The sequence below is a fragment of the Lucilia cuprina genome, chromosome X (assembly GCF_022045245.1).
Source record: "Lucilia cuprina isolate Lc7/37 chromosome X, ASM2204524v1, whole genome shotgun sequence".
NCBI classification, from domain to species: domain Eukaryota; kingdom Metazoa; phylum Arthropoda; class Insecta; order Diptera; family Calliphoridae; genus Lucilia; species Lucilia cuprina.
Window position 1 is genome coordinate 9,036,841 of NC_060949.1, and position 19,823 is coordinate 9,056,663.

At 31.2% G+C, this 19,823-nt stretch overlaps 2 protein-coding genes across 2 annotated transcripts in view; both read right to left on the reverse strand.

Annotated features, from left to right (window-relative positions):
• Nucleotides 1-5,128: 5,128 nt before the first annotated feature.
• LOC124418634 lies at nt 5,129-11,942 on the reverse strand. Its single transcript, XM_046945413.1, has 2 exons — nt 11,743-11,942; nt 5,129-11,656 (listed from the first exon to the last, which is right to left on the reverse strand). Exon 2 carries the CDS (start codon nt 9,876-9,878, stop codon nt 8,907-8,909), a length of 972 nt encoding a protein of 323 aa, XP_046801369.1. The 5' UTR covers nt 9,879-11,656; nt 11,743-11,942; the 3' UTR covers nt 5,129-8,906.
• A 1,234-nt stretch (nt 11,943-13,176) lies between these two features.
• The window catches only part of LOC111675474 (5'-nucleotidase domain-containing protein 3), a 194,297-nt gene continuing 187,650 nt past the window's right edge, over nt 13,177-19,823 (reverse strand). Inside the window, exons 5-6 of the mRNA XM_023436242.2 lie at nt 14,163-14,314; nt 13,177-13,848 (exon numbers count right to left, since the gene is read on the reverse strand). Coding sequence (XP_023292010.2) covers nt 13,644-13,848; nt 14,163-14,314 — 357 coding nt within the window. The 3' untranslated portion in view covers nt 13,177-13,643. The remainder of the gene's footprint in view (nt 13,849-14,162; nt 14,315-19,823) is intronic.

Sequence of the window (19,823 nt, forward strand, 5' to 3'; positions counted from 1 at the left end):
AAATCAATTAAACAACATCTGCATATGTGATTATTATTGTTTAAATTTCTTTAAACTTTGTTAATACACAAAAATTTGTTAAACATTACATAACTTTTTAGAGTTAAATTTTATAATTTTGAATATATGTATGTATACAATTAACTTTATTTTCGTATATAATACTTACGTATTATTGTTTAATTTAATTAATTTTAAAAATAATTTATAAGTTTCTATTATTTATTTATGCATTCCTAATAAGTCATGAATAATGGAAGCTTATAAATTATAATTAAATCAAGTAAGAGTGCTATATTCGGTTGTGCCGAATCTTATGGTATATAAGATTCGGCATAGTGTATTTTAAACATAATTGATCTTACAGTCTTGTTAATAAAAACATTAAAAAAATTTGAGTCGATTTAAGCTGAATGTTTCGGCGGCGGCTCAAGCAACTAAATATAGTTCGGCGGCGGCTAAGTTCCGACTCGAAGCCGGTCGACTTCGAACTCTGATTCATTGCTGGTAAACATTGACGAGACGTAGATTTTGTTTTTGTTTAACGTAAAAAAAAATTGTTTTAAAAAGCACTTGGAAAAAATTTGTGTTAGTTTAAAATTTCAAACTTACATTATTCGCATAAAAATTATTGTACAATAACTCACAATCTACTCTCATATAATTGAAAACGTTTTAAATACTTTTTTCTATTCATTAAAAAATATATTTGCAAAACAAAAGGGAAAATTATTTTATTTTAACAAAAAATGCAAATCATATTTTTTTGTTGTGTATTTTTTGTATGTTTGGATTCCAAACATACAAAAAAATACACAGCTGAATAAAACCAAATACATCTACACACACGTGTACATCTTTTTCTATGTACAGAGTTTTTGTTGCTTTTTTAACAATTTTTTGATGAAATTTTCAGAGGTTGTCTCGGATTTTTGCTCATATCTCCGTTATTTACCAACCGATTTTTCTGATTTTAAATAGCGATCTTCTCGAAAGCATGTCTAATAGAATTATTGAAGATTCGGATCTCGCCGATATCTGGGGTCCTCTAAAAACTGATTTCAACAGACAGACGGACGGACATGGCTTAATCGACTCCGCTTTCTATAAGGATCAAGAATATATATACTTTATAGGGTCGGAAAATTATATTATAGAAATTACAAACAGAATGACAAACTTATATATACCCTTCTCACGAAGGTGAAGGGTATAATTAATAAAATTAAACCATAATAAATTATATATATGAAAAAAGTTTTCATCAGACGTTGATCGGAATAGTCAGGCCATTTTCTTATACTCGATCAGTCTCTTGTACGAACCGTCGGACATTTTATTAGACATTTATCCGAATATTCTTATATTTAATCAGACTCTTGTACGAACTTTTGTCCGACATTTATCAGACTTTCTTATATTTGATCAGACTTTCGTACGAAATGTCGAAAGAATGTCAGGTATGGTATCAGACATTTGTCCGACTTGAAGCAGATTTGTCAAAAATTCTTTCAGAATATCCCTAGAGTTTACATCAGATTTCGTAAAGAATTCTGACCGAAAACTCTGCACATTTTTTCCGAATTTCCTCAGACAAAGAGTTCCGAATTCCGAGCAACCTTTCATACGATTTTCGTAACGAATTCTGACGGAATTCGGATACAAAATCGGCAACTTGTGCAAACTGTCGGTACGAATTCGGCAAAAATTGTTTAGTGGGTAGATACTGACTATACCCAGTGTGCTTTGCTACCTTGAAAGTAATAATATTTTTATTACTTTCAAGGTAGCAAAAAACCTACTTAACGATTTTGAAGATTCTAACTACACTGTATATAATCCATGTTTAACTTTACGAAAAACAAGTAAGAGTGCTATATTCGGCTGTGCCGAATCTTATATACCCATCACCATAATGTTTTTTAAACATCTTAGTTATATAAATTTTAAATGTTTTCCCGACTACAGTATTATTACAGCAAAAGCTAAACAAAATGGACAACTACGCTAAACGAAATAAAAAACAAAATACACAAGGGATCTTAACCAACAGACATCTAAACATACATAACGAAAAACACAGAAAAACAAAAACAAAATAAACAACGAAATAAAACCAACCTACAACCAAATATACGAACAGAATTCACAAAAACAATACAAAAACAAAATACACAACTCAATGAAGCCAACAGCATCCAAACATACAAAACAAAATACACAGCTGAATAAAACCAAATACATCTACACATACGTGTCACACATCTTTATCCAATATACAGTGTTGTTGTTGCTTATTTAACAAAGCATGAAAAAAATATGACATTTTTTGATGAAATTTTCAGAGGTTGTTTGCTGATTTTAAATAACGATCTTCTCGAAAGCATGTTTAACAAAATTATTGAAGATTCGGATCTCGCCGATATCTAAAAACTGATTTCAACAGACAGACAGACAGACAGACAGACAGACAGACGGACATGGCTTAATCGACTCCGCTATCTATAAGGATCCAGAAAATATATACTTTATAGGGTCGGAAAATTATATTATAGAAATTACAAACGGAATGACAAACTTATAAATACCCTTCTTATGAATGTGAAGGGTATAAAAATTTCGTAACTACTTTTTTCGTAATGTATACGAAAATTTTTGCAATCTGTTTCTAAATTTACAATAATTATTTTAAAAAAACTAACATATTTATGTCTTTAAAAAATCGTAAAATGAAAAAAATTCTAGAATTATATAAAATTATTTTGCATTTTACTAAAATATTTTATACAATTTCGTATATATTACGAAAGAATTTCGTGATGCGAAACCACGAAGCATTTAGTGCAATGTACAACATTTTTCTTGTATATTTTCAGTTTACAATATTATTTTTTTCAGCGTACAATAGTTTCCCAGATTTACATATAAAAAATGCTAAAGTTCGCCAATTTTTATCAATCTATCTACGGATAATCTAACAGTTTCAAAGATTTACGAATATTGTGTTGTTATTCTCTAAAGGTTCACAAGAATATAAAAATACTTTATGTAAAATTTAAAGATTCTAGCTCTAATAGAGATATACGATTTTAATTTTATTGTATATTTCATGTAGGGGCTTTTACTAATTGCTCGAAAACTTTAAAAGTTATAGCAAATTTCCCAGGCCATTAACGCGTCACACAGCACAAGAATTCGAAATGTAAAAAAATTTTCTTTTTTGGCATATATTCTAAAAAAAACATTTTGTTACTTATAATATAACTATAATAACTCAAATATTAGTTTTTGTCCTTATAAAAACTCAAACTTGTTTTCAGTTATGGTAAAAAAATAGCTTTTTTTAACAGCCGTTTCAATTTCTCAATTTCAGTTTTTTTGAAACGGTAAAAGAGTTATATCCATACTAGCTAATACCTTGTGTGCCTCGCTACCCCAATCGAATTTATATACATAATAATCAAAAAAATTATTTATTTAGTTATTAAATAATGCAATTTTTCTTAAAGTTTTATTAAAATTTCATTTAATAACACTATATTTCATTTAATTTCCAAAATAATACATTAATGATATATTTATTTCTTACTCGCTAAAATTTAGTATATATTTTTATTCTTAAACAAGTAAGAGTGCTATATTCGGCTGTGCCGAATCTTATATACCCTTCACCATAGTGTATTTTAAACATCTTTTATAAATTTTAAATTTTTTCCCGACTACATTATTACATCAAAAGCTAAACAAAAAGAACAGCAACAACGCTAAACGAAATAAAACACAAAATACACAAGGCATCTAAACTAACAGACATCTAAACATACATAACGAAAAAAACAGAAAAACAAAAACAAGTAAGAGTGCTATATTCGGCTGTGCCGAATCTTATATACCCTTCACCATAGTGTATTTTAAACATCTTTTATAAATTTTAAATTTTTTCCCGACTACATTATTATTACATCAAAAGCTAAACAAAAAGAACAACAACAACGCTAAACGAAATAAAACACAAAATACACAAGGCATCTAAACCAACAGATATCTAAACATACATAACGAAAAACACAGAAAATCAAAAATAACTACGCAATGACGCCAACAGCATCCAAACCAAGGGTGCCCAAGCCCTATGCGCTTGGTACTCTTTTGTTTTTGTAAATGCGCTTAGCTATAGACAGTGTGTTTTCTATACACTTATATGCGCTAAACAATAGCAATACGTTGTTGTTGTTCTTAACAGTATACAAGCAAGAGTAAAACAACAACACTTTCGTATTCATTGCTGGCAAACATTGACGAGACGTAGATTTTGTTTTTGTTTATCGTAAAAAAAAATTGTTTTCAAAAGCACTTGGAAAAAAATTGTGTTAGTTTTAAATTTCAAACTTACATTATTCGCATAAAAATTATTGTACAATAACTCACAATCTACTCTCATATAATTGAAAACGTTTTAAATACTTTTTTCTATTCATTAAAAAATATATTTGCAAAACAAAAGGGAAAATTATTTTATTTTAACAAAAAATGCAAATCATATTTTTTTGCTGTGTATTTTAGTAGAAAATACACAGCTGAATAAAACCAAATACATCTACACACACACGTGTACATCTTTTTCTATATACGGTGTTGTTGTTGCTTTTATAACAATTTTTTGATGAAATTTTCAGAGGTTGTCTCGGATTTTTGCACATATCTCCGTTATTTACCGACCGATTTTGCTGATTTTAAATAGCGATCTTCTCAAAAGCATGTCTAATGGAATTATTGAAGATTCGGATCTCGCCGATATCTGGGGTCCTCTAAAAACTGATTTCAACAGACGGAAAGACAGACAGACGGACATGGCTTAATCGACTCCGCTATCTATAAGGATCCAGAATATATATACTTTATAGGGTCGGAAAATTATATTATAGAAATTACAAACGGAATGACAAACTTATATATACCCTTCTCTCGAAGGTGAAGGGTATAACAAGTAATATTTCTATATTCGGCTGTGCCGAATCTTATATACCCTTCAGCAAGTATGTTTAAATAAACAGTTTTTATTTATTTTGTATCTCTGCACACATTCCACACATAACATACACAAAAACAAATATAAACTGTAGCAGAAAGAAATTTTAACCGTTGTAGTGTAAAACCACCGTCAAACTTACCACCCTCAAACATATATGAGCTGTATTACTAACATATTACTGCTTTATCTCCTTGTTCTTGTTATACCATGGACATGGCTTAATCGACTCCGCTATTTATAAGGATCCAGAATATATATACTTTATAGGGTCGGAAAATTATATTATAGAAATTACAAACGGAATGACAAACTTATATATACCTGTGGAATCCTGGGTAGACTTTGCTTAATTAGGGGTTAGAGTTCCAGTTTAGGTAAGGTTTAGAGTGGAGAGAGAGTAGGTAAGAGCAGATTAAGTTAGATTAAGCCAGCTTCCCTGTTTTCCGCAAGCTCTATAATTTCTGATCTTCGGCAGAACTTAGATTTGAGGTTAGATATAAAAGAAGTGAAACAAAGATTTGGGTTAATTCAGTTCAAGATTATACAGAGTTATTAATAAACTCTCACCGTTTGGCGTTTTCCTGACGAGTGGCTTTTCTTATTCTTGTACAATATTGAGGAAAACTAAGTTCATTTTTTTTTCATTCGAAATTGGAAAATTGATTTTAACAATTCACAATAGTTTTAATCGTTACTTTAACATTTCAATGTAAATTTATGTAAAGCAAATACAAATTAAAAAAATGACATTAACTTTAATTTAAATCAGAAAATACATTTTGGTTTAAAATACAATTTTAAACATACCGGCCCCTTGCACTTGTGCAACCTTGTTGTTTGATTGGACACAAAGCACTTGTGCAAGGGAGCGGATAGCTTCCGAAATGACTTGTTGGTTAGGTAGAGCTGGTGTGTTTAGAAGAATTGTACGTTGTTTGTTCTTAGTTCGTCTGGTATTATTAGACCTATTGTCGGAACGCAAGGCTTGGGTTTTCCGACTACTAATTTGCCCACGAGCATCATTCTGCCTTCCACGAGCAGGATGCAGAAGGGTGTGATAAAGATGGTCACATTTGCGGCACGTGGCTAAGGACGAACATGATCTTAAATTATGGCTTCTGGCCAAGCAGTTGCCACAGTAGTTGTAGGGACGAACCATACGGATCCTCTCTCTCTTGGATGGTCATGTTTAGAAAACGGCGACAGAATCTTAGTGCATGATATCGTTTGCAAACCAGGCGGGGTCCCTTTGGCGTTGATTTTGTCTCCTAGATAAGTGAAAGGAAAAGGAAAAAAACCAAAAAAGTGAAGAGTAAAAAATTTATTAGAAGGGTTAAGTAAATGTGAGTATGAGCTAATGGTTGGATGAGAAATTAGATTAGTGTGTTAGTTTATTAAGTATCATTTTCATTGAGTAATGGTAAGTAGCAAAGTTTGACTATCGGTCGTGTTATGACACCGGTAGCAATTCGTACTTCAGCCACTCCCACATTGTTATCAGAACCTGTATGTGTGTTTACTATTTGACTTAGCCGCCAATCCGAGGGGGGCAATAAATCATAAATAACTACTACAAGATCACCCGTCTTGAAGTTTGAGGCTCAATTTCTCCACTTGTATCTTTTGTGTACAGCTTTTAAATAGTCCTCTTTCCATCGTATAGAAAATTGATGGTGTAGAGCCTTTAGCTTTTCCCATCTGTTGATAATAGATATTTTCTCGAGTACTGGTTCTGGAAAAGCCATTATTGGCCCTGGTGTCAGAGCTGCTAAATCAGATGGATCTTCAGATATTGCAGAGATGGGGCGAGAGTTCAATATGCCTTCTATGTATGCAAGAATAGTGGAGAATTCCTCGAAATTAAACTTATGTGCTTCAGCAATGCGCTTTAAATGAAACTTAAAGCTCTTGACTGCAGCCTCCCATAGGCCGCCTATGTGTGGAGCATGTGGAGAAATGAAAATCCATTCAAAACCCTGAGTACTATATTTTTGGGAAATATCTTCTGAAGCAGATTTTATAAAGGATGCGAATTCTCTGTTTAATTCTCTACTTGCACCGAGAAAGTTTCGACCATTGTCCGAGTGTATCCTGTGAGGGAGCCCCCGCCTCTCAATAAAGCGAGAGAATGCCCTACGGAATGCTGCTGTAGATAAATCGGTACAAGCTTCTTAATGAATTGCTTTGGTACTAAAGCAAACGAAAACAGAAACATATCCTTTAATAGATGGCGAATTTTGTATCGTGGAAGTTTTGAGATCAAACGGGCCGGTAAAATCAATACCGGTAGTTTGGAATGGCCCTGAGAGGTTACACCTATCTGGTGGTAATGGAGCCATTATTTGAGCACAACTTCTTTGTTTATATATAACGCACGTCTTACAATGACGAATAACTTTTTTAACTCTAGATTTTAAACGAGTAATGTAAAATTCAGTTTGAGTTATTCTACACATTTGGTTGCATTCTGAGCCAGGGTTATGTGTAAATAAGTTAAATATAAATGGCAGAACCGTGAGTTGCCAGGTAAGATTATTGGGTAACGTTCGTTATAGGGAAGTGATGATTCTGATAATCTGCCATTAACTCTCTTGATTTGATATTGGAATCTAGAAAGGGATTTAGTGTTTTCAGATGACTTTTATTTGGAATTTGTTGGGAATTTAACAAACATAAATAATCTGATTCATGAAAAGATTTTTGAGCGAGAATAATGAGCTTAATTTTTATAGAATTTACTTCGGTTTGGGTCAGATTAACAGTAGAATAACTTGTATTAGATATGCGTTTCGTAAAACGAAAAACGTAACATAAAAATCGCAACGCTCGATGGTATGAGGAAAAGTTTTCTAAGATATCATTGTTACGAATAGGATTAGTGAATGTTGCCAACGAGTGCTGTAAAGGTTGTATATCTACTTTAGCTGGCCACGTTGAAGGGGGATTAGTAAGCCACGATGGTCCGTGCCACAATAAGGAGTTGTTTACTAAATCCTGAGGTCTACAGCCTCGTGTACCCATATCGGCTGGATTATCATGAGTAGGAACATGTCGCCATGTTACTTTTGGTGTTAATATATGAATCTGAGATATGCTGTTTGCTTCGTATTTTTCCCAAGTCTCTGGAGGTTTAGACAACCAATTTAGAACAATTGTCGAATCTGTCCATAATATGATTTCATATTTTTTGAGATTGAGAAAATTATTACCAGGTTTGCCAATAAAACAGCACCGTTAAGCTCGAGACGAGGTAAACAAACGGTCTGTAGTGGCGCTAAGTACTTTGCTTTTTGCAACCAACAGATTTGAGTAAGAGATATTTTTTGAGTTTGGCATCTTATGTATACTGTGGCGCAATATGCATGCTTAGAAGCATCAGAAAAACCATGAACTTGTATGATGTCAGATGGTGTATATTGGATCCATATTGGGATTTCAATATTTTCTATGTGAGGAAGATCGCATAAGAGATTGTTCCAGGTTTCAAGGGATTCAGGTCCGACATTTTGATCCCAACCTAGACCTTCTAGCCAGAGCTGCTGCATAAGCATTTTTGCTCTGATAACTATAGGATTTATCCAACCTGCAGGATCAAATAATTTGGCAACTGCAGATAGTATAAATCGTTTTGTGATATTAGAGGATTGAGGAATCAGATTGAATAAGTAGGAAAAAGTGTCGCTAAGAGCATTTCACTTTATTCCTAATGTTTTGGCAGTGCTTGCTTCGTGAAAGCGAAAAAAATCTGAATCATACAAATCCTCGGGAGGGATATTAGAGAGTATTTAAGAATCGTTTGCCGTGATTTTCTTTAACGGAAATCCAGCAGAATTTAACATTTGAACTAGTTCTGATTGAGCTTTTAATACATCTTCTATTGAATGACCACCAGATAATATATCGTCAACGTAAGTTTCATTGCGTAAAATAAGGGCTGCTTTAGGAAATTGTTTTTCAGAGTTACTGTTTTAAGTTTATAATCGATAAAAGGGGCATTGTGTTCTTTTTGAAACAAAATACGTTGAAAAGGTCTGTCCTCAAGGTGTACTAAAATCTGACGATACATTTTCTGTATATCGCCTCTGAAAACATAACGATATTTTCGCCAGTTAAGAATCACATTCATGAGGTCTTGTTGCAAAGTTTGACCGGTGTATAACACGTCATTTAAAGAATATCCTGATTTTGTTATTCTGGACGCATTGAAAACTACCCAAACTTTGGTGGTTTTGTGTTCAGGGCGAACGACCGCATGATGTGGTAAATAGAATGAGAAATATTTATTATCAGAGGAGATTTCACGGAACGAACTTTTTTCCATATGTTGAAGTGATAAATATTCTTCTAAAACAGCATTATATTGAGCTTGGAGGTTAGGACTTTTGGCTAGAGATTGTTTTATGCGCGAATATTGGCCAAGAGCCAATATTCTGGATGCACCAAGAAAAATAAAATTAGGGAATTCTTTTTTAAAGGGTAATCGCTCCACATATCTTCCATCAGCTTGGCGGATTGTGGTTTCTTTATAGAATTGTTCGCAATACTGATCTTCTTTAGACAAGTGTTTAGGAGATGGCAACTCTTCCTGTTCCCGGAATTTTCGCAGAAGATCGTTTAGAATGGAAGTTTCAGAAGGAACTATGGTGGTTGTTAACGAGTGTATAGGATTGCCAATAATGGGACCACTAAGGACCCAACCAAATATTGTATTGGTTGGGTCACAAACATTCTTCTTTATGCCATCGATGTTTATATATCGTTCTGAATCGTTACCAAGGATAAGGTCAATTTGAGAGCATTGGTTAATGTGGGGTCTGCTAGTTCGATACCTTCGAAATCTGACCATGAAACTTCAAAAGATCTTGAAGGAATATGCTGTGTAACTTTTGGCAAAATAATGGCATTAATGGAAAATTTTATATTTAATTTCTTGGCGACCAGAATAATATCGCATTCTTTTGTTGCTGTTTGTATTTGACCACCAATACCGACAACATCGACTTGAGTTTTTTGGGTTGGAAGTTGTAGTCTTTGTCTGATACGTTCCGATAAGAATGTTTTTTGAGAACCAGTATCAATTAGGGCTTTTACTGTGAACAATTTTCCCAAATGTTCAATGTGAACTATCGCTGTTCTAAGGAGAATATGTTCAGTATTTACTGAGACATTAGCTTGAACCCGTGGATTTTGGACTTGTTTAGAGTAAGTGGGTAGTTCTACTGGAACATAAGTAGCTTCATTAGAATTATTTTTGCTTTGACTCGAAATTGTTTGATCAAAGTCAGATGGGTTAGATGTATTAGACTGATTTCGAAAAATGTTAGGTTTTATTATATGAAGCGAAGTGTGATGATTCATTTTGCAAATAAAACAAGTGTTCTTACTTGGACATTTAGACTTTAAATGATTCGGAGAGACACAATTATTACATATTTTGTTGGCTGTTACAAACTGTTTTAAATTTTCGACACATTCTTAAATTATGGTCCTCATTACATACTTTACAAGGAGATTCACCACTATAAAAACTTTTCTCTTTGCTTGTTTCGTTTTGTTTCTCTTTTCCTTTATCACGTATAGGTACATGCAAATATATGTATTAGATCTCTTTTCTTCTTATCGTCTTCCTTTATTTTAGTACATAAGCACTTGTTAAAAAAATACCGAGACAGAGAAAACAAGCTGTATAGCAAAAAAATAACGGTAATTTTGACTGTAAAAATTTTAGAATTATGAAATTTAAACTTGAAATTTGGCAACGTTTGATGATATTGTTCTAGCAAATACCAATGTTGTTGTTGCTATGATTTTAACAGGAGTCTTTAAGTATTTTTTCCACAATTTTTTTCTTACGGCTTTTATATTACAAATTCTTTTTTTTCTAATATATGTATATTCTTTTGAGACACACAAATTTTTAGCTTTTAGGTTATTTTTCATGATAATTTAAGGCTATTTTCTCGGATTTTATTCTATTTTAGGTTATTTTTTAGGCTGTTTTTAACGGAAATTTATATATTTTTTGCGGAATTTTAGAATTTTTTTTACGAAATTTTTGATAATTTTTTACGTAATTTTTGATAATTTTTTAAGGCTTCCTTTACGGAACTTTTAGAGTAATTTGATTATTATCCCGAACTATGAATATTATTGTTGTTTTTAATTTTAGATAACTCTAAATGGGTTTTCACTATTCTTTACTGATTCTGATGATTTTTTTACTTTTTATATGCTTTTGTTTTTCTCTTTTACACGTTTACTTTACACTTTGATTGATTTACTGACACTTGACTGTATGTCTTTGCTTGCCCTTTTCAAACTAAATGTATAGTATATAAAAGTAAAAGTGAGAACTTTACTTTACCTCATTTTTTGTTGTGAAGCTTTAATTTCCAGCGATGTTAATGATTTATTTATCTTTTGCTGTAAGATCGATGTTAACCTTTACGGAATGATGTTAATGACTTGATGGTTCGATTGGACCATGTAGACTTGGCTTAATTAGGGGTTAGAGTTCCAGCTTAGGTAAGGATTAGAGTGGACTGTAGGTAAGAGCAGATTAAGTTAGATTAAGCCAGCTTCCCTGTTTTCCGCAAGCTCTATAATTTCTGATCTTCGGCAGAACTTATAGAGGAGTTAGATTTAAAAGAAGTGAAACAAAGATTTGGGTTAATTCAGTTCAAGATTATACAGAGTTTATTAATGCTCACCGTTGGGCGTTTTCCTGACGAGTGGCTTTTCTTATTCTTGTACAATATTGAGGAAAACTAAGTTCAATTTTTTTTTCATTCGAAATTGGAAAATGGATTTTAACAATTCACAATAGTTTTAATCGTTACTTTAACATTTCAATGTAAATTTATGTAAAGCAAATACAAATTTAAAAAATGACGTTAACTTTAATTTAAATCATAAAATACATTTTGGTTTAAAATACAATTTTAAACAATACCTTTCTCACGAAGGTGAAGGGTATAACAAGTCAGATTTCTATATTCGGCTGATTAAGCCGTGTCCGTCTGTCTGTCTCTTGAAATAAGTTTTTAGAGGTCCCCAACCTCTAAAAATTTCATCAGAGATGTATTTGGTTTTATTCAGCTGTGTATTTTTTTGTATGTTTGGATGCTGTTCTGTTCTCACGAAGGTAAGTGGGTTAACAAGAACAAGGAGATAAAGCAGTAATATGTTGATAATACAGCTCATATTTGTTTGAGGGTGGTAATATAGTTTGACGGTGGTATTACAATACAACGGTTAATATTTCTTTCTGCTAAAGTTTATATTTGTTTGTGGGTACGTTATGTGTGACATGTGTGCAGAGATACAAAATAAATAAAAAACTGTTTTTTTAAACATACTTGGTGAAGGGTATATAAGATTCGGCACAGCCGAATATAGAAATATTACTTGTTTATTTTTAGAACGTTATTTAATTTTATAAAATTTCAATTAATTTTTGTATATTACTTATTATAATTTTACATATTATACCTGCATCAAAGTAAGTAAAAACAACAAAAGCAAATAAATTTATCATTTGTAGTACAAACCGCGTTTTGAATCTACTTGTATCTCTGCGCACATGTCAAACATAACATACACACAAACAAATATAAGCTGTATTAACGCAGAAAGAAATATTAAACGTTGTACTGTACTACCACCGTCAAACTATATTACCATCCTCAAACATATATAAACTATATTACCAACTAATTACTGCTTTATCCTTCTTGTTGTTTTTATGCTTTTGTTTATAACTATGTACCCACTTACACATGGGAGATGTAACTCGTAAATTTTTCCGAATTTAATCCGTTTTGCAAATTATATGAATCTAGTTCTATAAGTTTCTTAGATAAAATATTTTATTGTATTTAATTCATATGGTATGTGTCACCCCCCATTAATAGTCTGCCAATTTATTACCCAAAATATTTGCATGGATGCTAAATTGCCAAAGTTGTCCATGTAAAATTTGAGAACTCTATTGGACCAGTTTCCAAGATATATAATTTTTGAAATATATGTATATTGCTGACTTTCCCTCCGAAATTGAAAATAGTTTTGATTTAGGGACAGAATGATAAATTCATATGCAACCTTCCTGATAAGTATGGTAAAAAATTATTTCCAAATCTTGAAACATTTTATAAAATAACATTTATTTTGATTCTCTTACATATGTATAGTTAAATAGTGTATGTAATTTGTACCAGTTAATAAATATAACTACAAATATCAAGTTTGCAACAAAATATTTCTACACAACAATAAAAATAAATACTTTAAAAATTAAATAAATAATATTTTTTTGCTAAAAACGTTTTATACTTATAATATGCTTTCGTATTCTGTAGCTAAATTGAATATTTCAATTGATTTTTTTGTTTTTTTTTACCAATTTTTTATTGTGTACAATTAATAACTTTATAAATACAAAACACTTTAATCAATTTAGCTAATTATGTAAACATTATAATAACAACAATAAAAATTAACAATAAAACATTCGAGATATAATTTCCATTGTATTCTTTTAATTCTTTTTTATTCGCACTTGTTTGTCCATTCTTTAATAGCCGTTGTTTGTTTTTTTAGGATTGTGTCCTTACATGAAATATGATATATATTCGTGTGGCATAACACCTCTTCGAGGATAGAAGGTATGGGAAACTGAATAATTTAATAAATTCGTTATATCGCTCATGTAAATATCAGCAAAGCGAAAAAGTCGCCGGGAAAAATATGTTGGATTGTGATAGGTCCTAAAAACACTACCAAATTGTTCGTTAAATACGGTTTTTGTTAGGTTTCTGAAAATAAAATTAAAAATAAGATCTATTTAGTTAAATCTGTTTGCTTATATTTATTGTATTCGATATATTGTTTAATCTTATTAATTCATTAGTAAGGGATAATTATTAATAAATATAAATATTAATATTCTACAGGAAACTATTAACAGATTTACATGGAATTTCGATTTTTGGTATTTTTTTGGAGCTTGATAAAATGTAAATTTTTACGTTCAATTTATACATAACTGTTAATAACATGAACATTTTGAAAACCCCTAAATCCTTTGGAGCTAGTTCATCTGTTTATGAGAAATTTTACTTTAAATTACCTTAGTTGATCTCTTTCTTGCATCCATTTATGTAAGCATATCTTTGCAGAATCACTTTCATTATCCTGGTTTTCTTCAATCAATTGAGTTAACATTTGCAACCAATTTGCTGTTGATTTAAATTCTTCTGTATTCAGTGTTTTTATTTCGTGCTAAAATATATAAAAAAGAGTATAATAAATAGAGTTTATCTTGGTTTTTATCATTCACAAACAAAAAACAAGTAAGAGTGTTATATTCGACTATGTCGAATCGTATATACCCACCATTAACCGTATGCAGTAAGTCAAATGCTTGGGTTAATTATGCACCGATCCTCATAAAATTCGGTATATAGTAGATTTTTGATCTCGTATTTTTAAGCCAACAATAGACGTTAAAGTAATTTTTAGTAAGGGACCATATAAGAGGGGAAAGGTCAATTATTCCTGTCGATTTTTTTTTTGCTATACTCGCACTTTTAAAACAGTTATGGCTGTTAAAGCCGATATTGCCCATTTTCAATACCAAACAACCTTACATAAATATAAGGAATATTTGTTTCAACCTGTGTGTGGCTAGCATCACAGTGTATGAAAAATGGCTGTGAGAAATCGGCACTATGCAACACTGGTGCAGTTGTCAAGATGTTCTTCAATTCATCAAAGGACTTCTGAGCTTCTTCGCTCCACATAAACTTCCTACTGGTCTTTAACAAATCGGTTAAAGGTGAAGTAACCGCAGCGTAATTCTTGATGAACTTCCGATACCAACCGGACATCCCTAAAAATCGTCGTAGTTGCCTTACAGACCTCGGTGTCGGGAATTCAACAATGGCCGATATTTTCTCCGGGTCTGTCTGAATTACCCCATTACCCACTAAATGGCCAAGATAACGGACTTCCTGTACGCAAAATTTAGATTTTTCAACATTTATTGTCAGTCCTGCAGAACGAATTTGTTTTGAAATTTCTCGCAACACCTCCATATGTCTGGAAAAAGTAGCTGACACGATCAATAAATCGTCCAGATAGACAAACACTTCGGTTCGCAAATTCGCCGGTATCACTTTGTCCATTAGCCTCGACATCGTCTGAGGCGCATTACATAGCCCAAAAGGCATGACCTTGTAATGGTACAAAGGACGGCCGGGAACCGTAAATGCTGTCTTATCTTTCGACGATTTATCCAACTTCTATAAAGATAGACTCACATACATTGTAATCTTTTGCCTTAAAGACCACACAACTTTTAATTTTCCTTGAAACATAAATACCGACTCCACCAGCACGACCGCTTTTAACTGGTCGATCATTTCTGTGAAAGTTGTATCCAGAAATAGTAACGGCCTTATTGGAAATATATGTTTTTAATCACGTCTCTGAAATACCAACAACATCCAAATAGCAATTATCTAAAATTTTACGTAATTCACTTAATTTGGACCCATTTGCTGGGCAAATACTACGACAATTTATATGGCCGAAATTTAAACAATTTTCTAATTCATTTAGTTTATTTTTAAGTGCAAAGTTGTCACTAACAGTTTGACCAATATTATTGTCATACATCAATGATAACAATAAAAAGTACAAATTTCTGGCTGGGGAACCAACCGTAAACAATTATTCGTAAAAATATAAAGCATTTTAGAAATAAGAAAATAAAGGATTTCATTTGAATTAAGGTAAAAACAAGTGATCATAAATATGTATTACTAAATAAATTTAGATATGAGAAGAGATCATTAATTAAACCCTATTCATTAAAAGATCATCGTCTAAAGGCTTACAAAATCAAAAATTGCATGCGAAAATTAAAGTAAACTTTTAAACTTTTAAAATAACGTGATTATAATAAATAAAAGATATGAACATAAAAATAACTTGTATTTTTATTTATCAAAAACTTGCCTAATAAAAGCGTAAAAGGAAAAATTACATCGATAAATTTATGAAAGTAAACCTTAAAAATAACTAGATCATAATAAGTAAAAGGATATAAATATAAGAAAATAAGTATATAACTCTTTTCCATAAAAAAAAAATCTTCGCCTACAGAATCAAAATGAAAGTAGACCTTTAAAAAACAAGATCATAATAAATGAAAGGGTATAAATATATGATTAAATAATTTGTATATGATAATAAACACTATTTCTCCATAAACTTCATACATTCTTCAAAATTCATAAGTTTTTCAGTGTTATCTTTATGGAAAATTAGAACTTTAGGTTTATCAGCATTAAAAATTTTAAATTTTATAATTTTCTTTTTAATTAACTTTTTCCTACAAATATGAAAAAAAAATATATATATATATATATAATATAATATATATATATAAATATATATATATATATATATATATATATATATATATATATATATATATATATATATATATATATATATATATATATAATATATAATATAATATATATATATATTATATATAATATATATATATAATATATATATATATATATATATATATATATATATATATATAACAATTTTCCTTACATTATTTGGTAACTTTATCCTTAGGAATATCGGTGTTGATAAATTTATAATTTAGAATACACTTCTTTTCTCGAAGTTTAACAACCAAAGCAACAAGGTTGGCAGCAGCCGGAGTGTAATGATCACAGAGGAATATTTTTGCTTCAGAATTGCCACCTTCAACATCCTTACGTCTTATAAATTTAATTTTTGAAAAGTTCATCATTACTTGGCCTCGATTTTGAACCGAATTAAATTTAACCAGCTTTTTACAGCTTTATAGTTGCTGAAATATGTGATGTGCAGTATATCAACATTGGATAGTGACATACTACATTCCGATGCAATTTTAATAAAAACAGTTCTCAGATCTTTAATATTTTGAGATAAACCTTTTATAACAATATTACATCTGTTTAATCTTCTTTGTAATACATTGTTCTGCATTTCTAGATTAAGTATGCGTTTGCAAGCAGCTGTATCAACTTGTTTTAACATATTGTTATTATGTGTAATATCATTTTTTATGTTTTCAATAATTTCTTTATGTTCTTCACGGAAATTATTGTATAATTCAACCATTTTTGTATCAAGGGCAGCAATGATTGTATAAACTTGTTGTTCAAATGTACGGCTTTGTCCTTCAAATTGCCTTTCAAGATCAGCTGTTAAATTATGTAGGCTCTAGTTCAGATCATCATGCGATGTTTTAGAATTCGTTGGTGTGTTTCCTTTATGGTCACTTTTACATTGGCGACATATATATGAAAATACCACTTTATTTTTATGAAACGCGTCATGTTGATCTTCAGTAATTCCAACACATTGAATGTAGAAGTATAATCCACATAATGCACAACCAACATTACGACTGGATTTAATAATTTGGCAACTGCAGATAGTATAAATCGTTTTGTGATATTGGAGGATTGAGGAATCGGATTGAATGAGTAGGAAAAAGTGTCGCTAAGAGCATTCCACTTTATTTCTAATGTTTTGGCAGTGCTTGCTTCATGAAAGCGAAGAAAATCTGAATCATACAAATCCTCGGGAGGGATATTACAGAGTATTTGATAATATAATATATCGTCAACGTAAGTTTCATTGCGTAAAATAAGGGCTGCTTTAGGAAATTGTTTTTCAGAGTCTTCGGTTAGCTGAAGGAGTGTGCGTATTGCCAAAAATGGAGCGCAATTCAACCCGAATGTTACTGTTTTAAGTTGATAATCGATAAAAGGGGCATTGTGTTCTTTTTGAAACAAAATACGTTGAAATGGTCTGTCCTCAAGGTGTACTAAAATCTGACGATACATTTTCTGTGTATCGCCACTGAAAACATAACGATATTTTCGCCAGTTGAGAATCACATTCATGAGGTCTTGTTGCAAAGGTGTATAACACGTCATTTAAAGAATATCCTGATTTTGTTTTTCTGGACGCATTGAAAACTACCCTAACTTTGGTGGTTTTGTGTTCAGGGCGAACGACCGCATGATGTGGTAAATAGAATGAGAAATATTTGTTATCAGAGGAGATTTCATGGAACGAACTTTTTTCCATATGTTGAAGTGATAAATATTCTTCTAAAACAGCATTATATTGAGCTTGGAGGTTAGGACTTTTGGCTAGAGATTGGATGTACCAAGAAATATAAAATTAGGGAATTATTTTTTAAAGGGTAATCGCACCACATATCTTCCATCAACTTGGCGGATTGTGGTTTCTTTATAGAATTGTTCGCAATACTGATCTTCTTTAGACAAGTGTTTAGGAGAACTCTTTCTGTTCCCAGAATTTTCGAGAAGATCGTTTAGAATGGAAGTTTCAGAAGGAACTATGGTGGTTGTAAACGAGTGTATAGGGTTGCCAATAATGGGACCACTAAGGACCCAACCAAATATTGTATTGTATGAAGATGCAAGGCCATAAACATTCTTCTTTATGCCATTGATGTTTATATATCGTTCTGAATCGTTACCAAGGATAAGGTCAATTTGAGAGCATTGGTTGAATGTGGGGTCTGCTAGTTCGATACCTTCGAAATCTGACCTTGAAACTTCAAAAGATCTTGAAGGAATATGCTGTGTAACTTTTGGCAAAATAATGACATTAATGGAAAATTTTATATTTAATTTCTTGGCGACCAGAATAATATCGCATTCTTTTGTTGCTGTTTGTATTTGACCACCAATACCAACAACATCGACTTGAGTTTTTCGGATTGGAAGTTGTAGTCTTTGTCTGATACGTTCCGATAAGAATATTTTTTGAGAACCAGGATCAATTAGGGCTTTTACTGTGAACAATTTTCCCAAATGTTCAATGTGAACTATCGCTGTTCTAAGGAGAATATGTTCAGTATTTACTGAGACATTAGCTTGAACCCGTGGATTTTGGGCTTGTTTAGAGTTAGTGGGTAGTTCTATTGGAACATAAGTAGCTTCATTAGAATTATTTTTGCTTTGACTCGAATTTGTTTGATCAAAGTCAGATGGGTTAGATGTATTAAGCTACGTTCAGACCTGTAAAATATTTGGTCCAAATACTTGTTATAAAATATTTATAAAGTTGCGTCAAACAAATGCAATATTTATTTCATGTTCAGACTTGAATAAATATTTGATGGTATTGTTTTATCAAACAGTGCAAAAATAATTTGGTTCAAACACACACATGTTTTGCAGCCACAGTATATCGTATATTTTCATGCAAGAAAAAAACAATTTGGCAATTTGTTTTAATTTTAACTATTTTTATTAGGTTTAAAAATAAATTTTTATAATAAAAGTGTATAATATTAATATATAACACGATTGAAAAAAACTTTGTTTGTCGAATCTGAACATAAAATATTTCATGTTAACAAACAGCAATGCGGATGATTTTCATAAAACAAATTGATTTGCTGGCAAGTAAATATTTTCTCATTGTTTCATCAATGTGAACACCAAAAGTCAAATAATTTACGTCATTTTGGTAAAATAATTATTTGACCTTGCAAACCAAATGTAAGATCAAACAGCGTCAATGACAGCTGTTCTTTGTTTATTTTCTGAAAAATCACTTCATTCAAAAATGTAAGTAGTCGCTTATATGACTGGTTTTATTTTATTTTTTATAAAATATAAATCTGAGACAAAGTTGTGACATTTAATTGAAATTCAAGCAATTGCGTAAA

What these genes read in the sequence shown, in the direction of transcription:
- LOC124418634 (XM_046945413.1), bottom strand. Translation starts at nt 9,878, where the DNA reads ATGGTCAGATTTCGAAGGTATCGAACTAGCAGACCCCACATTAACCAA.